General features: G+C 40.1%; 1 protein-coding gene across 5 annotated transcripts in view; it reads left to right on the top strand.

Moving 5' to 3' along the window:
- ptprsa (protein tyrosine phosphatase receptor type Sa) overlaps positions 1-12,874 on the top strand; it is a 250,536-nt gene that overhangs the window by 107,249 nt on the left and 130,413 nt on the right. For all 5 annotated transcript variants that reach the window (XM_067596688.1, XM_067596687.1, XM_067596690.1 and 2 more), the window contains one exon: positions 3,461-3,682. In XM_067596688.1, the coding sequence (XP_067452789.1) occupies positions 3,586-3,682 (97 nt within the window). In that variant the 5' untranslated portion in view covers positions 3,461-3,585. The remainder of the gene's footprint in view (positions 1-3,460; positions 3,683-12,874) is intronic.

Genomic DNA, 12,874 nt, shown 5'->3' on the forward strand with positions numbered 1-12,874 from the left:
CCTTCCCTTCGTTGCTTTTCTCAATCTCAGTAATCAAATGCATTAGTATCAATATTGCATGGGGAAACGAGCTCAATTTGAAGCTTGACCATGTCAAAGTGAGAGTTCTTGATAGCCAGTGACTGCCAGCACTCAGTGGAAATTGTGCCGCCATTTTGGCTGTAATTACTGAAGCCTGGCGACTGGTTAATATTTGGAGTAATGGGCAGCTTTCACAGGGGAATAATGTTCAAGCCTATAAATGTATTCATCACCCATCTGTGGGAATAGTCTAGAGTTTAATGAATGGACTTTGTTACTGTTTGGTTGTCAGGTTGAATCCAAACATTTAGCAGCACTTATTTCAATGCATTTCTTCACATTAATTTGCTTAAAGTAGTATTAAGTGTTAAATGTTAAGCACTTTTTGTCCACTAGAGGGCAGAAAGATTCCTTGTGATGTTATTGGGTTATAAGTGCTTATGACAACATATTAGCAAATACTGAAAGAAAGGGCATTCCATTGGAGTTACACCTGAATATAAATCAATTATATGTGGTATAGGTACTGCTTTCACTTTTCAAATGTGCCTTGCCTACATCTTGTGCAAGATTAACAATTATATATTGCTATTTTGCTAATTTGCTTGATTTCCCTCAGAAATTAGTAAGTTGTTGCAGTTATCCTATTGACATTGAAATCCGCAAAACAGGACCATTAGCAGTTTCCTCTCGATCACAGCCAATAATGTGCAAGCAGCTGGGGTAATGGTGAGGGTTTATCAATCGATTGGCCTCTCTGCTAGCATCGCCAGAATGCTAAATACTCCATCTTTCCTCTGCCCATTTCTACAGGCAAAGTGATGAATGCTTTTAGCGAGAGTTGACAGGTTTTCCCATGGAGGTGCTAATAGTAGGAGAAACATGCTGTGCTTTCCATATCATGCCTTCCTTTTGACCCAAGGACTGCTTTAGTGACATGTTGGCATCTCTGTTTACAGCAGCATTTGCTCTCAAGGTTAAAATTTTGCTTTAGTGGAGTTTTAGCTTCCCTAATCCGTCAGGGATTAAAAAAATATGTTTAGGCACGTATATATCTTTCTATCTAAACTTGTCTAACTGTTCTCTATCTTCTATTACAGTTCAGAAAGGAACGCGGCATTGAGCTGCGTAGACAGTGTCTATGGTTAAACTGGAGTCCACACATAGCCTTAGGTTATGTTTGGTGAGGCCATTCAACAACAATAGCTGTTGTAATTATGTTGTGAAGTTTGTATAGCAACCAGAGGTGGAGATAGAAACCATGCCCTAAGAGGAGGGCCATAAATCATAACCTAGGCATTTTGTGAGCATAGGTAGAGTAATTCCCTACAGGCTTGGCGAGATTCCCTCTACCTAGACCAATGTTTACAGTCAGAACAATAGTGGCATCATTCAGAAGTCCCCTAGACAATTTGATACTCTGCTATTCTCTCTCTTCATGTTTCTGTATTTCCCTCAGTTCTCACCAATGACATCACCTGCCCCCTGGGCCAAGACAAAATGAAAAGAAAAAAAAACCCACAACAAACATGGATACACATGTTGGTCGTGTGTGTATAGTATTGTGTTGAAAGATGAGCTGAGCTTCTGAAAAACTCTCTTTTCTGGCATGGCGTCGCCACAAAAGACCCATTGTTGATCTCTCCCTTTGTGTTTTTGTAAGTGCACATGTATCACGTGTTCTTGAATTTCTCGGTTTGAATTACAAAGTATGTTGAAAAAAACGACTGTTCAGAGGCCAGTAGCTTTACACTGTATGGGTGCTTCTGTGTCTGTATGGGTTTTACTGTATCATTTATGGTATTATTTCAAGTGTGCCTGCTGCTGCATGTGTTTCATCTAGCCAGTTGAAGAGCCTCGTAGGTGTAGCTATGAAGGGTGGGGCACTTGTGTATGCTTGCCGCCTGAGGTGCTTGGTTACACTGCAATTAGCAGTTCATTTCTGCCTCTCACAAGGCCACAGTCATAAATATAGTTCTGTCTAAAAAAATAAAAAATATATATGAATAAGTAGGCTATTCAAGCGATATAGTTTATATACTATATATCCATCCCACTGGTATAGTTTGCCTCGTAAGTGGTCTTTCGCTTTTTTTTAATCTAAGTGCTTCTGATCCTAATTTTATCTGAATGATAGAGATTGTAACTGTCAGTTATGCTATTTTTTAAGTACATTCAGTTCACATTTCAGGCACTGAAGCTCTTGTCAAAAGCAACTTGCAGTGAAATAGCACGTAGGGATTTTATGAAGTGTTCAGTGGCAATTTGAAAGTAGCTCTTTCGTGGATCAAATCTGTAAACCTGTGTTGACAGAATATTATATTTAACCTCTAGGTTACCTAGGGAAAAAAGTTGCTTTAGGGCATCTACAATGTACTGCACACTGTCTAAACAGTTTATACTATAGTACCCTGTTAACCACCCAGTGAGTAGGTAATTAATCTCACTTCTGGAGAGTTGCCCTCACCCCTCATGTAGGCTCAGCTGAGTGGTAGCATCCCTGGAGCTGGAAAGAGTTCAGTGTATTAAACAAGGACACTAAAGCAGGGCAGATGCTTGCTAACACAGAACCTTGAACCTTGGTCCTGTGATCTGGGTCCTGTGAGAATGGACAGTTGTTGTTGTTGTGATGCTGTGTTCACTGATTGATTGCTGACACAGATATTACCTTCTGTTGAAGTGTCCTTGAGCAAGACACCGCACCTTTTCGCTCTGGATAAAGGTTTTGATGAATGGCATACATGTTAAAAAATGGGGAAAGAAAATGACTAACTCATTAAATTCTTGTCAAGGATCTCTCTCACTTATCCTTTCCTTTGTCTCTTTATTCACGTCTTTTTAATTAAAGAGTATGTATAACCACATGGTGGTGGCTCTGTGCTGCACTAGACATATCAATGAGAGTGTGTGTGTGTGTGTGGTGGGAGGTGTCCCTGGTCTCTCTGTGTAGCTTGGGGGATTAATGGCAATTTGACTAAAACAAAGAGACTGTGCCTGGAATATCATTGGGTGCCTGTGTAATTACAAGGCAATGAGACAAGATCAGGCGATTAGAAAAGGAAAAAGAAAGAAAACAGTGACTCCCCTGCTAATTTAGGGATGAGAGAAGATGCTGGTTGCAAGATCGGGGTTTGAGGGTGTGTGACACTTTGCTTCCAGTAGTGTCACCAACACGCTATTACCTTCCTTCCATTTATGTGTCAGCAGAAATGAGAGGTTGTGAAAAGTGCAAGCAGACTGGCCCTACTCTGAGTGTTCTTCTGTCTGTGCCTCAGTCACATGTCCTGTCAGGGTGGACAGAAAGCGCCACCTTTTCACTGCAAGTGGCTCTGGCTAAGAGCATCTGTCAAATTCTCAGAAGTTAAACACATAGTGGAATAGATAAATCTTAAAATAAAAAAAATTCTAATATTTCCTGTCTTTCTTTGTCTTTTCTCAGAGTGCCAAGCCGTTCTGCGTGAAGACCCCAACCTTCCCTGCGCAGTCGGGGCCTCGGCTCTCCAGCCATTTCAAAGATAAGTCCCACCCCACCCCTCCCTGCCCCCCTTCCCTACTGGAGCCAAGATGGCCATCGGCGGCGCCCCTCGCCTCTCCTTGCCACTCCTGCTGCCTGTCACCACGCTGCTGCTATCACTGCTGCTCACCGGCTCCCACGCCTTATGTAAGTAATCAACTAATTGACTAGCCGTTGCATATAACTTCATCAGTGTTCCAACGTAGAGCCCTTTATGGATTCATCGTTCATATCTGATCTACTGGTTAGAATATCGCAGAGAGGTGGAAGATGGCAAGTTAGCAAAGCTTTTAAGAATATTAGAGTCCTTCATAAAGTCATAGATATACTTTGGCTGCTTTTTTCCTTTTCAGTTTTCCATTTCAGTTTTCTTTTAGTGAGCATGTAAAGACATGCATTACTGTCTCCAGTTGTTGATCACATTTTGGAAAGGCTGTCTTCATTCTCAAAAGGACTGTAGTTTATAGGAGGTCTCTAATTCTGCCTCAGCCAAAGAAAATAAGAATTTCAGTACAGCGTCAAGAGCTGTCCTTCTGTATAAATCGTCTTCCATAACTTTCTATGTTAGTAACAGAGGAACGTCAGTAGTCTCTTATCCCACCCTGTCAACTCCTGCTTAGGATTTGTTCTGCACCATTTCCCCGTTAAGATGGGCTTAGAGCAGCATTAAGAAGACAAAACAAATAGGAGGCTCTGCAGAGAAATAGAACAAGAGTGATGGCGAGGTGGGGAAGCTCCCCCTTGGGTTTCATTGTTTGTAAATCCTGTGCGTGTGATTGTGTGTGTGTAGGAGTAAGTGTGTTGGTGAGTATGTAAAAGAATTATATGAAGTGGTGAATCCAGATACATGTCTGTTGGAGTGTATCAGTGACAAGTTTGCGCTTGTGTGTGTGTGTGTTGTGTGTGTGCATGTGTGTTAACCCTCTGTACATAACCACACTGCAGGCAACATGTAAATTATATGTTTGCCTCAGTGGTTTTGTGCATGTGCTGTATGTGTCTATGCAAAAACAACGTTATGAAATTGTCTCCTTTTGATTGGATATAATGTTATCCTCCCCGTCTTATCTCCCTCTACGTGTCATTAAAACACTTATTTGTCACTTTGGCAAAAAAATAAAAACTTTGGGGAGAAAAATAACTGTATAACTAGTTCAAGTTAAAGTTTCTTTCTTCATATAAAACTTAAATAAATAAGACAAATTTGTAGCAGTGTTTTACACAAGAAGAGCAGGTATACACACATACACCTTTTACGCACACAAATCAGCAAAAAGCATTCAGCTGTTACATTCAACCAATTATAAAAGTAGATCAAGCTTCATAAATAACAGAACATATATCAAAATTTAAAAAATCAGTCAACATTCACTGTACAAGAAAAACAGAACATTTTAAGATGATGCTTAAAATTATGAACAGGTTCAGCCAATGTGACGTTTCAGACAAACTGTTTTTGAGGACAGTTGACGTTGAGAAGTGCTTGATTTGTCTGTCTACCTTGGGTAATTTGCAAGATAAATTGCATTTTTCACCTCTTCCTCTCTGTTCCTCTCAGTTTCTGACATTCTGTAAGTGTATTCTTAGCGGCTCTAGATAACATGAGGAGGACTTGATTTTTCTCATGTTGCAACAGAGCTGTCTACTTTTGATTGCATGGTGGTTTGAGTGTCTGGTAGCATAATTCAAGTGTCTTTCAGCTCAGCTGGCTGAAAACATCTGAAATTGCACTCAGACGGATGTCAAACCAAGTTTGTTCTCCTCTTTTTTGCCTTTTTTCTGTCTCACTGAGTGTAGAGAATGCAAGGCCACACGCTCATTGTCAGAGGGAAAGTTAAAGCAAAGGGTCAACAGCCCCTGCTCTTAACATGTTTCATATGAAAATGGTTTGTTTCATGTTCTCATGTTGACTTCACTTGCCCACTTAGGACTCGGTTTTTCTCCTCTACTTGAACTCATTCACAGCAACTGTTTGCTCACCCTGGTTTAAATAACATTCAGTGCAGTCTGCTTCATCTTTGATGGAGATTAGCTTTTCCTCTCTCTCTCTCTCTCTCTCTCGCGCCTTACTCTCTCTCTCTATCTCACACATACACACACACAAATACAAATACACTAACAGCAGGGCTCTCTCCCCATCTGTCAGTATCTGCCTGTCTTTGTCTGCTCTGCCTGTGGATATGATTGCTGTTTTTGTCAAGCTCTCTCACTCTGTCTTCTTGCTCTTGTTCACTTTATTTCTTGTCCTCGCCCCCCTCCTGGCCACACACACACACACACACACACACACAGACCCCTCACCCTCTTCTCATCTCTTTTGGGGGTACACAGCATTGCCCCACCATTATGTCTGGAAATATATGCACACACTTACAGACTACCTTATTTTTCTCTCTGATTGTCTTTCACACCCACATGTGCACACACACACACACACACACACACATACACACACACACATACACCAATTATATTCACTCCCACCTGGTGGACTGAGAGGACTGGGGGGAAGAACCAACCCCCCACTGCATTTCAACTCTCTTTCTCTCTCTCACTCACTCACACACACACACAAACACACGTGCGCACACCCACACACAGTGGATGCCACCCTTTTGTAGAAAAGCCCAGCTAAAAGCATGATGTCATCCCTTTCTCTCACATCCCTCCCTCTATCTCTGCCCTCCGTTCCTTTCCATTTACACTCATAAATCATAGTGAGAAGGAGACATTTTTAATCAAAAGAGAAAGAAAGATAGCTCAATAAATCCCAACGCCCAACCGCAATAATGCATGGCTCCCTGTTTGTGTGTGTATGTCTATATTTGACTGCATATTTGCATGAATTTGTAAGCAGACGCATGCATGTGCTGCATGTGTGTAAAGGCTGAATTATATTAATGTGTGGAATGTCATAGCATTGTCGTAGGTGGCTATAGAATATTGGGTTGAGTTATAGATCTATATTGATGGTTGTGGCACAGCTGTAAAACTAGATAACAATGTCAAGCCTTCATTTTAGACGAAAAACCCAAAGTAATTGTGTTTACATGTGATATTCATTCCTTCTTCAGCCCTGTCTTCCAATCGTCCATGAATAACAATAAATTTAAAATTTAAACAATGAGCAAATACTAAACTATGTGCAGTGTGCACTGCCAATGTACAAAAATATGAAAATAGATATTTAGTCAAACCTACTAAATGATCTCATACTCACAATGGCAAACTCATAATTAGTGATAACATCCCAGTACCAATAAAAATTAAAGAATAAACCATCACCATCTATTCCCATTTGTGTGCAGTCATATTCATTAAAATTTTTTGCTCCAAAACATTTGCAGTCAAATGAGTTCATAGTGTATCTCTTAATGGAAGGAAATCAAAATGATTCATTTATAGAATTTATGCGGTTATGAGTTGCTACCTGAGGTGCTTTTTAGTCATGATTAAAGGAAAAAAACAAAAGAAACAAAAAAAAAAGGTATAATATAATTCAGCATAGTAGAAAGCACAAACACTATGATTAAAAAAAAAACTTAATCAAACACAGCAGTCCAAAAGTGTGTTTGATTTTTCACTATGGTTGTTTCTGACATCCATAGGGAGGCTGATTAAAATTTGTCAGTGAATAATGAAAGTGTAGGTTCTCACTGATGTTGTTATAATCTAGTAATCTTAGTTTTTTTGATTTATGAGCTATAGGGCTGAAAGAGTTGTCATGGTGTTCAAAGCCTCATACCCCAAAGCCCTCGTCATGTGACATGATTTTGCTGAACACACATACACAGGTTACCATGCATAATTTTTCTTTGTTTTGTTATGTTCTCTAGTTATTCTTTTGGAGCTGATAAAAGTGCAACAGAGAACCAGTAACCTATTTCTTTTATGGAGGAAAGCCTTGTCCGATATTTCCATGATTGTTCCCATTATTGCCTCAGGTTTTAAAAGTTCTTACTTACTTTTCTCGAGTGAAGTGACACTATCTCGCACATTTTTTCTGGCCTTTCACCTCCTTCTTACTCATTCCTCCTCTTTTCTCTTGGTCTTTTGGATTCCTCAACAGTAGAATTCTTGGCAAAGTACTCCTAATAGTAATTGGCCAGAACTCATGGTGATGGGGTGAGGGTGTTCAATTATTTATATTCCTTTGAAGCTGCCAATTGGAAAAAAAAATGAAGCCCCTTAGTGGAGTTGTTATTTTCTTGCTCTTGTTCGCTACATCTTTGTCTCTCTGTTTCTCTTTCTTTCTCTCTCTCACACTCCTTATCTTTTCCACTCAAATTATGTTTGAGCCAACACTGTCAAGTTAATTCTGTCAAATTCAATTTCATGTGCACCCAGCTGTTTCATGCTTGGCCCCGTACTTTGCTCTATCCACTGTTTTTCTCTTAAATGAGAAGAAAACAAGTTAATTTTTAATTGAGTTACAGGCATGAATCCCTGCCTCAAGTAGCCTGTTGGCACTGCTTGCACTCTGAAGGTTTGTTATACATAGCTGTACACTCACAAAATGGTAGAGGGCAACAGCAAGAAACCATCTTTCCTTCTCCTTAAGTGTTCTTTAATTCATTCACTATGGAGTGTAAGGTATTCTCCAATCAAAAATAAAATATGTGTCTTCTCATAGGCAATTTGGGGGTTGTGCAACCAAAGAAGACAAAAACCAAAGCAGTTCAATTTATCACCATTTGCAAAGTTGTTGCGTGTTTCACGTGAGGGCTTTAGGTGTATGTGCTGTTAAAATGCTTGATTGCTCTATAAGATGGCTGAACGGTGTTGACTTTAGCCCCAGTTACATGATTTATAATGCTGACAGAACAAACAGCCAATCAACAGTGCAGCTCTAGCCCATATGGTTACCAAGAAGTCATAGGACAGCATACAACCATCAAATTGGTTCAGGGAGATAAAACACTGTGATAGCAATATATAAAAAAAAGTCAGTGTATTATATTGAAATGTACCTCTAAAAACACTGTTTTGGTCAGCACAATGGATCAAATAGCCGTCCCCCAAGCTTACAGTGTGGGTGGTGCTTATCTTCTTTTTTTGCCATCATCTCTCTTTTTCACTCTCTTTTCAGTAGCATGCTCCAGCAATTTGAGCGATGTTATATGAACCCAGTTTGACAGTACAATACAAGTGATTGAAGTGCGTGAAAGGTGCTATCCTTCCATGTTTTTTTTTTCTTTCTGCAGAAAGGAATTCAACACACCACCAAGGTGGCTTTTAAAATTGTAATGCCTCTGATGCTTTGATGAGCAAGTTTAGATCTTCAAAGGTTTTTGATTCCAACCCCCAAAAAAAGATATTCCTCGATGCATAACTGTGTTGGTACGATTGTTTTTCAAACCTTCAGACTGCATAGGTGGAGGCTTTTCTTTGTGTATAGCTTGACTAATATATACATGTATTTACATGTAAAGACAGATATAGTGTCTGTTTTTCAGTGTTTTATTTTCAATAGACAGATAGAAGATTGTTTTGTCTCCATTTTCTTCATTCTCTTGTCATCTGTTTTGATCAGACCTATTGTACCTTTGGCAATTGGAGGTGTCCTCTTCATTTAATGAACCAACAAGTGTCAATTGCCTCAAGCGAGTCTCTAAATGACACAAAATTGTTCCTATTTCATCTCCTCTGTGTGGCCATTTTGAAATCAGACACACTCTTAAGCTTAATATTCCTCCTTTCTCTGAGGAATCAAGCCTATTTATTTCCAATAGGCTGAAGGATACTTAATGTCTTTCACTTTTTTCTTTTGCCTTCAACAATGGTTTCAATGGGACCAATTTGTGCATATTACAAGTGTGCCACTCTTTTTAGAAATGCAGCTTTGCTGTGACAGCAGTGCGGTCGGGCAAAGTTTTTCACCTCTGGGTACTAACACTCTAGAACTTATTTTATACTGGGTTCCCACATCCTGCCACAAGTCCCTCGTGTACTGCAAAGCCTGAGCCCTGCGAGTTTGTTTGGAGTGCAGTCAACATAGATGGCACACTGTATGATGCAATGAGCAAGGGTTTGCACAAAAACATCAAGTCTCTACTCATTTCATGTACACCATTTGTGAGCTTTGAAATCTGTTTACTTAAAATGATCTAATGAAGTGAAGTAATTTCATTTCATTTCATTTTTGAGAATTTTCTTGAATATCAATAATACCTTTAAGTCTTTCCACCTGTATTATAATGTTCTTTGTTCCTTGAAATTTCTTCCACTTGAGTTGTATTCAAACAGGTACAATAATCTCACCCTGTACATTCCTTAATATGTTGAAAGGAGAATAAGATTTGAAGACTCCATTTGAGGTTACAAGATGGACATTTTTCCGGTGTCACAACTGACTGCACAATCCAGGCAGTACAAACTCGCTTTGTGAATCACTACGTCCACAACTGCTTGGCACCCCAACTGCCCCGAGAGCAAATCCCAATTAGCCTTTCTTCCTTATATTTTAATTGGAAAAGCAACTGTTTCATTAACCCTTGAGCTTGCACGGCCAAGGTAAGGGTTACACAGGAATGGAGCCTGACCCAAACATGCCCTGTGGAATATGACAGCAGCTGAGATTAGTTTAGACAGCACTTCTTAAAATCCTGACTGACAGAGCAGCCATGCTTATTTTAAGCACAAATTCAGACATTCGCACCTCAACGAATTTTTTTCCTTCTATCACTAGTATGAGTTAAGTGAGCTGCTCAAGAGCACCTTGGCAAAAATCGAAATTGTTTAATATCTTTAATATAGATTTTTAAAGTTTATTAAAAGTGCAGCATATTTTGGAGCTGCTTGCAAGGTTAAGCTGATGTTATTTCATGGAAAAATTGTGTTCCAAAATCAGTTCAATGCGATGAGGATCTAATTTGAGAATACACCATGTTTACAACACGTTGTTGACTGAATGACTGACCGACTAACCCACAAAGTTGTTTGCTCCATCATTAAAGATAGAAATCGTGGCCTCTGATTAAGAAATCAGCAGCAGGCTTTTTTTCTCTCCTTTCCCCTTTTATCTTTTTGTTTTTTCTGTGTCTTTTTCTTTTTTGCCTAGTACAAGTTTTTGAGTTTTTGCAACAGTCTGCTGGTCTTTGTCGGCAGTGATTGCATGTGAAAACTTCCAGACAAGACAAAGCAAGATGAGTTTAGAACAAAGGCTTGGTTTCAATAGCAATGGCACTTACACAGGCAGTCTGTGAGAATTTGTTCTGACCCATGGGACTTGGTTGTTTAGTAGTGGTCGACCGATACAGGCTTTTCAATGGCCGATGCTGATATTTAGAGAGCAGGGAGGTCGATGGCTGATATATAATACCGATGTCATGTTGTTGTTGTTTTTTTTAATAATAAGATACAAAATTGCCGCACCTAAATGAACATTTCTTTAACACTAATGTTATTGTCTGCATTGTTTCTGTTTGCTGAAGTAGAACAACTCATGAATGAATTGAGAGAGAACGAAAATTTGTAAACTTATATAAATAAATAAATAGAAAATAAATAAACAATGCTAGTGCCCACAGTAGAGCCCAGCAGCATCTCTTTGTTTTTGGTCCCAATGAACATTTATTCAGCACTAATGTATTATTCACTCACACAGAAAAATATTTGAAAATGAAAAAAATATGCATTGTCTCTGTTTGCTTGACTAGATCTACACTTTACTTATTATTTTAAATTTTAAAAAATGTCCACAAGTAATCTAAAACTTTTATGAATAAAAAATAATAAATAAAAAGTTGTAGTGCACTAAACAGCAGCATTTTTCAGCAGATAACAGCATCTCCTTGTTTCGGAGAGAGAACGAAAATTTGTGAATACTTGGGGCGGCTGAGCAAGACTCGGGAGAGATTCGTGCAGCCACACATTTCTCCATTTTCTGTTAAGCATCATCAGGTTAGGCTAACCCTTTGTTGCTAACTTTGGAGCTAACCCCCTTCACTTTTCCAGCAATTGGAGAAACAGACGTGACTTTTTTTTGTCTTGATAGATGATACGCTGTAGTCTAATCGTACATTTACATTTATTGTACACTGCCAGATTGACAACTTACTGCTAACCTTTTCCTCTGCTCCACTTGCATTCACCATCACTTTTCTGCCACTCGCACTCTCTCAACCACACACATTATGAACTGCCCTATTCCTTAAAAGGTGCTACGCTGCCAAGAGTTTCCCAGGCAACGACACAGAGGTGAACTCAGGTTTCGGAACAGACAGAACCCCTAGACACTATTGATATCCGAATGAATGGATATTTGGCATTATTTTTGGTATTAAAAAATATTTTTTGGCCTGGCGGGGGTTCTCATTGCCTTGGCAGCCCGCCAGGCCTGTGCAATTATAGGGGAAACACTGAGTCACTCAGTAGTCCCAGTTTATGAGCTGCAGGAAACAAAGTTTCTCTGCATTTTCTACATGGAGCCTGTTCCTCTTCTTCTCAGAAATGGTCCCAACCTCACTGGATGTTCTTTTGCTGGGAACAGAAGAGGGTGGAGGACAGAGAAATTTTCTTGCCAGTGGTACAAGAAGGCTTAAGCTGGCTTTGTTCTGTTTCCACCATTCCAGTGGCAGATCAGTCATTCTGTAAATCACCGGCTCCCGGACGTCACGGTTCAGCTCATCAGAGATGTCCCCTGCTGCAAAGACATGACCCTTGTATTGAGGATCCAGCAGTGTTGCCAGCACCAAACATTTGGTCTCCTCAATCTTGGAAAATCTTTTCTCCAAACAAACACTGTCTCTAGCAGTGCTCTGATTCCCCTAGTAGTGGGACCTTCTGCCTGAAGCAGCATCTTCAGCACTACAATGTTTGGGATGATGCAGGAGACAGAGGCCTCTGCCTTGCTCATCCAAGTGTCACTTCATCAATAGGGTCCAGTGTCTTGATCAAATTTGAGATGATATCTAATTGTTCTGTAGTTGGACATGTAAACTCCCCATGTTCTCCTGCATATACCTTCAGGGAACACTTCTGCTCCAGCATCCTCTGCAACATGTGCAGAGTGGAGTTGCAGCGGAACAGCTTGAATGGTCCCATGCTGGGGGAGGCCCAGGTCTTCTTGAAAGGCCCTCAGATGCTTTTTGGTAGCACAGAGTGGTTGAAGTGTGTTGCACATGTCTTCAGCTTGCTGATATCGTCCCCCACTGCTTTCTGACTGCTGATGCCCTCGTTTACCACAAGCTGCAATGTGTGTGCACTGCAGCTGAGGTCCGCTATCGCTGCCAGTCTGATGCCTTTGATCATGTTTGCACCACTGTCTCTGAGCACAAGCACCACTCTTTCTTGGTTGATATGCCAATGGCCCATCATGTTAAGAAACAGCTTGCTGAT

Source organism: Thunnus thynnus, chromosome 8 (genome assembly GCF_963924715.1).
Source record: "Thunnus thynnus chromosome 8, fThuThy2.1, whole genome shotgun sequence".
NCBI classification, from domain to species: Eukaryota; Metazoa; Chordata; class Actinopteri; order Scombriformes; family Scombridae; genus Thunnus; species Thunnus thynnus.